This window comes from Corvus hawaiiensis, chromosome 17 (assembly GCF_020740725.1).
Source record: "Corvus hawaiiensis isolate bCorHaw1 chromosome 17, bCorHaw1.pri.cur, whole genome shotgun sequence".
Lineage (NCBI taxonomy): Eukaryota > Metazoa > Chordata > Aves > Passeriformes > Corvidae > Corvus > Corvus hawaiiensis.
Window position 1 is genome coordinate 6,683,302 of NC_063229.1, and position 6,520 is coordinate 6,689,821.

Below are 6,520 nucleotides of genomic sequence, written 5' to 3' on the forward strand. Positions count from 1 at the left end.
CACCGGCGAAGCAGCACGTCCGGAGCGGGGGGAGAAGAAAGGCTTGGGCAGGATGCACGCTCTGTCCTCCGCAGCTGACAGCAGCTTCTCCGCGCTCCGGGGCAAGCGGGGAGCCCCGGGCGGGCGGCCCCGAGCTGACCCGCGCAGCCCTCCCCTGCCTGGGGAGCACCCCGCGGGCAGGCCGGTCCCGGGAGAAAAAAAGAAGGGAAAAGAGGAGTTTTCCCTTCGCTTCAAGTAGCTGCTCTCCGTGGTGCCCCTGTCTCATGTGTCAGCCCTTCGCCGATCGGTGATGAACGGCGAGAGATCAAAGCCGATACCCATGGATGGCAATAGGCGAGCGGAGGGGAGGGGTCCCCCCTGGCTGATGGGGCTCCCCCGAGGTGCAGGCAGCTCGGCACAGGCAGGCGCTGCCCGCCCCGGTACCCGCGGGGCTGCCTGGCCCCGGGGCCGCTGCCGCTGCCGTCAGGACAGAGCCTGCCCAGCCGCCGGCCGGGATGAGCATAAGTGCGGGTGGGTTTTGGCCCTTCGGTGTGTCCAAACCCCCTCGGAGCCGCCTGTGCGGACAGAGGAGCCGACCCGACCCCCGGCCGGGAGGGACGGACCCGCGGCCCGGATCCTCGCAGCGCCCGCGGGGCCGAGCACAGCCGGTCCCGGTCCCACCGACTCGAGCTGTGCCCCGGTGGGACTCGGTTGCGTTTTTCTTTTCTTTTAAAAGGAATAAATTAAAGCCCATGAGCGGTGCCGGGCCAGCAGAGCCCCGGCCGCCCGGGCCGTGCCGCGGGGCTGCCCCGCCGCTGACACCGTTCTGTGGTGGGAATCTGGAAGGTTTTTCTCAGGCCTGTTTTTCCTACTTTTTTGTTGTTGTTGTTGTTGTTCAATTAGCCCTAGTGATTTATTCAATGCATGCATGAGGGGACATTAATATGCGGTGGCAGTTCCCACAAACAATATTCCTCTCAGGCTTTCTGCAGCCATAGCATTTACTGGCAAGGGGGGAGGCTATACAGGGAAAGCCAGGCTCTCCCAGCCTTTTCCTCTGCAAACTTCTGTCCCCCCTTGGCAGGGCAGCAGGGTACGACCTTGTTCTCCGGGCCTGACGCATGTAGCCGGGGGGCTGGGATGGGCCCCGGCCCCTTCCAAGCTCCCCCAGCTCAGTGGCTGGCCCACCTGGCTCTGACAAGGCAGGGATGTGGATGGGATTTACGGGGGGGAGGGTTAGGGGGGTGTTTTAAGGTGCTGTATTTGCTTTTAAATTATTTTTTTTCCCCACATTCTGTCCTTAACCAGTTTGTTCTTCAAAAGCACTTTATGCCATCCCTGCAAAGAACGTCTCGCTGCTGCTGGGACGAGGAGCAGGGAAGGGAGAACCTATTTTTTCTGGTTGTGTGGTACCTTGCATTTTAAGAGGACTTTAAAGTTCAACACCGCTTTCACACTTTGAGAGCAACAGCGTTCAGACACGCTGCGACCCGGCTCGGGGAGTCCCTTTCCCGCACCCAAGAAAGGACCGGGGGCGATTTTTAACCTCCTCCTCCTTCAATTTAGGGAGCTGTGCGGTTATTCTGCATTGAGAGCAGCTGATGGATGGTGGTGGGGTTGCGAGGTGCTGAGCACTGGGGGGTGGCGGGGAGAGATCTTTCCCCTTCTCCACATGCATCTAAGGAGTCTTCGGCAGGAAAAAAAAAAACAAAAACAAAAACAAAAACCCTCCAAAACGGAATAAATACAGTGTGAAGCTGGAGAGAAGTGCATGAGCACCCCGGATCCCAAAGGAGCTGGGGAAAGGACAGACTTGTCCAAGACCTCTCCTTTTCTAATGCAAAAAAAAAAAAAAAAAAAGAAAAAAAAAGAAAAAAAAAAAAAAAAAAAAGAAAGAAAAAAAAAAAGCAAAGTGCCTGCCCTTAGTGCTTCCCCGCTCTCCCAGCCCGGGGGTGGCTGAGGCCGGACAGTCCCGCTCCCGGCGGGGCAGCGGAGCGCCGGGGGGACACCCCGGCAGAGCCGGACCCGGCGCGGGGCTCCCGGCACTCCGCTGCCCCCGGAGGGTTCGGGGTGATGGTCCCCCTGCCCCGGGCGAGCTCCGACCCAAGCACAGGAGGGTGAAGGCTGAGAGCTCCCACCCTGCGAGCAGCAGCGTTCCCGAGTGGGCAAAGCAGCTCCGAGCCCCCCCCCCCGGGCCGCAGCCCCCTACAAGCGCAGCGCCAGCAGCAGGGTGAGGACAGGGACGGGGCCACAACTTTTCCCTTCTTTCCTTTTTTTTTTTTGGAACACGCGACGTCAGAGAAGCAGGTCCCTCCAAGAAATGCCATTTCAATGATTTTAATAAGCAAAATAGGAAACAATTTTAATAACCAAAAACAGAAACCAGTCTGAATAAAACTACAATAGACCAGGTTTTTTAATATTTTTCATATCATAAGCAGGATTTGAAATTGATCCCTTCAGAACTTTACATGAAATAAAAACAATTTTTTTCCCGCTGCTGCAATGTTTTGATTTCAACACAGTTGAATCAGTAAAAACCAAAGATCGTTTTCTGATGCATGACTAATATCCACAATATTTAAAACTGCAAGCACCATGCTGTTCATTACAATCTTGTTATTACTGTTAATTTATAAACTAATACAAACTTAAAATGCATCCGGCCAGCAGTGCCAGCTATCCTAAAAGGAAACTAAAAAATAAGTTTTCATTTTGGTATTTTTGTCAGTGCAACGTAAATCCTTTTACTGACCTGCAGGAGGAAAAAAAAAAAAAGTAATAAAAACACCCATAAGACTCCAAACTACTACTACTATACAACTGCAAATAAATTTTGGCTAAAACTTTCACTCGCTGCATAGGGAAGCAGAGAAGCAGATTACAAATCATTGCAAAAGAATACACTTAAAAGTTGCGGTATGTCTTCCTAAAAAAAGTTTTAGAATTATATGCTTTCCCAGCCCACTCATCAGCTGCTGCCATTGAGAAACCCAACTTCAGTGGCGACACGGAGCCCTCGCTGCTATCGCAACTTGACTGGTAACGAGGAGGGTTTGGGGTTGTTTTTTCTCTTTATTTACCGAAAATCTAGGGGCAGTTGTTTTTTAAATGGAACTGGTATCTCGTCCGTCCTTCGCTTCCTGAGTGTACAATCAGAAGGGAAACTATCTGGCCAAGCCTAACCACTCAGGCTGGGAATTGTCCTGGAGGAAAGAGCTTCGCTGCCACTTTAAGGCATGGAGTAGGTTCTAGTGACCGAGGAGAGTTTTTCCCTGTTAAGTTTAGGTTTGTCAATGCTATTCAGGCGGTTTTGCTTCTGCCCCAACAAACAAAAACCAAAATGAAAACTAACAAAAAAAATACAACTTAAAAGTGCACCAGATATACAAAGTTGGTTTTTTTCTAATGCAAAATGCCCATAACTTTTTTTTTTCTTTCAGTATCTCTTTAACACCAAACAAACCGTATAACCAGCCTGCTGAAATGTTATTTTGTTTTTTGTGTATTTTTCTCCTGTACGGTTTGAAGTAGCAGATATTTACAAGCTAACAACCATAAAAGAAAACAAGAGCAAAACCAACGAACAAAACTGCACAAGCAGTAAAAAGTTCGATAACCTTTGATGCTTTTCTTATTGATGAAACAAAACAACAACAGAAATCTATGATCGATGATCAACATGCTATAGTTAAACAAGAAAATGGTACAAAATAGAAATTATTACCATACATGTCCAGCATGCAGGATTAATATTTTTAATGCAGATTTTCGTATTTTTTCTATATAATCAAGCAGGCAATAAAACTGATGAGTTTTTTTCTTTCTTTCTTTTCTTAGATTGAATGTCCCATCTGAGTCCTGTAACTTATTTCTCAAAGCAGGCAATATATGAAGAGTTTGCATATATTGTCCTTTTTATTTATTCTCTTTTTCCAAGCAGGTAAATTGTGCATGAGATGGTGCTGTATATGTCCTCTCCCTTTCCAAGCAGGCAGTACATTATAGATGGCTTGTTCATTGTCCTTTTTTTATTATTATTCTTTTAAAGTCCATCTCGCTCTGCAAGCAAGCGATCTATAAAACGCTTCACTTGTCCTTTTCTCCTTTGCCTCTGTCTCCCTCTCTAACTTGCACACGAAAGTCAAAAAGTTGCACTTTACCTCTCCCATCCCCACCCCCAGCCTACTTTTCCCACAGCTACTCTAGAAGACTGGATGCTGCAAAAAAAAAAAAAAAAAAAATCAAGTCTCTATTTTTCTCTCCTCCTTTCTCTCTAGTCAAGCAGACGGATGGATGGAGATGTCAGAGGAGGATGGGAGCGGGGGGGGAAGGTGACAGGGGTCAGGTTTGGGGGGTGAGGGGTTTTTGTTTGTTTTTTAATTATTTTTGTTAAGCACTCACAGGAAGAACTCAGGGGAAGACGGGTTGTCACTGGTGGAGCCGGCCTCTCTGAAGCCATTGCTGGCAAGTTTCTCACACTTCAGCTTGTAGGCGTCTCTCTCTCTGGCAAGCCGGGTCACTTCTTGCTTGAGCTGTTCCACCTGCTGAATGAGCTGGGTCTTTTCGTTCTCCAGGTGGTGTTTCTGCTGGACACGTTTATACCTGCAGGACTGGGCATAGCCCCTGTTCTTCAAGGTCCTCCTCTTCTGCTTGAGGCGGATCACCTCATCTTTGGTGAAGCCTCGGAGGTGCCTGTTGAGCTCCCTCACAGACATGGAGACCAGCTGGTCATCTGAGAACCGGTCCTCCACGCTGCTGGAGGGGGGATGCTGCTGGTGTGAGTTCTGGAGCTGCTGGGAGGAGCTGGAGGAGGTGGAGGGAGTGGGAGAGGCCTGGTGGTGATGATGGTGGTGATGGTGAGGGTGCCCGCTGCCGGCCAGGTCTTCGTGAGTGACTGCGGGATACTGGTGGTGGTGTTGGTGATGGTGGTGATGGTGGTGGTGGTGGGCCCGGAAGCCCTCAAAGCCCTGCAGCTGCTGGGACACCTGGTGGGACCCAATGAGGGCTTCGACAGCGTCCTCTGGGGTGAGGTTCAGCGCCTCGGGGTTCATCTGCTGGTAGCTGTTGGCCATCCAGTACAGGTCCTCCAAGTGGGTCTTCTGCTCGGTGGGGCTGAAGCTGGGCGAGGAGGGCACGGAGCTGCAGGGGGTGCTGATGGGGGTGGAGGAGACGGAGCCGGCCGGCTGCAGGCGAGTGCAGTGCCTGCCCGAGCGGTCGTTCCTGCCCAGGGGCTCCTTCTTCACGTCGAACTTCATCAAGTCGAAGTCGTTCACGTACTCCATGGCCAGCGGGCTAGTGGGCAGCTCGGCTCCGATGCTGAGCTCTCCGGCCATCGCTGTCTTGCGGGCACCTCTCCCGGCGGAGGGGGCTGGAGACTTCACCCCAGCGCGCAGTCTGGCAGAGGGCTGGCCGCGCTCCTCTATTCCAAACCAACTTTGGCTTTCAGCTCTCGCTTCCTTTCCTCTGCTCCCCCTCCTCCGCCGCCTCCTTCTCCCGGCTTCTGGAGCTTCTTCAGTCCGGAGCAACAAAGCCAAGGACGAGCCGGCCCCCGGGGCCGCCTGGCTGGCTCCTGGCTCTCGGTATCAGCGTTCGCCCCGCACCGCGGGCTGCGGCAGCTCCCGGCTCCGAGGCGCCCGGTCGCAAGGAGAAAGGAGCGGTAGCAGGAAGGGCAAAAGCAAAACAAAACAAAGATGCTGCCTTCGGGTCTGTGCAGGAAGAAGAAGGTCGGTGTAAACGCCCAGCCTGTGCCCCCAGCCGGGTTTTGTAAGTCCGGAGCCCCCTCCCCGCGGCAGCCGAGCCCGGAGCCTGCCGCAACTTTCCAGCCCGAGCGAGCGCCGGGGCAGCGCACGGGCTACCGGCGGCGGCGGGGCTCTGCACGGGAGTTTCGGTGGCTCTGGCAGCGCAGGCGAAGGGGAGGGAAGAGGAGGAGGAAGGAGGAGGAAAAAAAAAAAAAAAAAAAAAAGGAGGAGAAGGGGGACGAGCACAGCCCAGGTCTCTGCTGTAGCTGCCGCCGCCAGCGCTCGTTGTGCAGCTGTGATCACAGTGCAGCCCCCCTTGGCTTCTTATACGGCCGTGCCCGCCGAGAGCGCGGCGGGGGCCGGGGCCGGCGGCGGCCTCGCCAATGGCAGCGCGGCGGCGGGGCCGGGCGGACGCGGGCCGGGGGCGGGGACGGGGCCGGGCCGCGCCGTGACAGCTCCGCAGCGCCAGCTGAGCGCCCGCCGCTCCCAGCCCGCACCTCCGGGCGCTCCCCGGCTCCCCCTCCCGCACCCGCGCCTTCCCAGTTATTTATTTATTTATTTTGTTGTTTACTTACTTATTTATTTATTTCTCTGCTCCCTTCCTCCCATCCTTTTCGGCCTCTGCAACCCACAGAGGAGGGGGACTCGGGGACATCCTGCCCGTCCCTTTGTTCTAAATATAACAAAGTGCCCCTTTTTGCCCGCTGCCGTCCCGTAGCGGATCTCAAGGCAGGGAGCTTCCCCCCGTGCCACGCACACGCATCCACCCTTTCAACTTTATGTAAGCGTCCCCGGTGCGA

General features: G+C 53.7%; 1 protein-coding gene across 1 annotated transcript; it reads right to left on the reverse strand.

The window, feature by feature from the left end:
* Positions 1 to 2,300: 2,300 nt before the first annotated feature.
* MAFB (MAF bZIP transcription factor B) lies at positions 2,301 to 6,026 on the reverse strand. Its single transcript, XM_048322043.1, has one exon. It carries the CDS (start codon positions 5,313 to 5,315, stop codon positions 4,380 to 4,382), a length of 936 nt encoding a protein of 311 aa, XP_048178000.1. The 5' UTR covers positions 5,316 to 6,026; the 3' UTR covers positions 2,301 to 4,379.
* Positions 6,027 to 6,520: the final 494 nt, after the last annotated feature.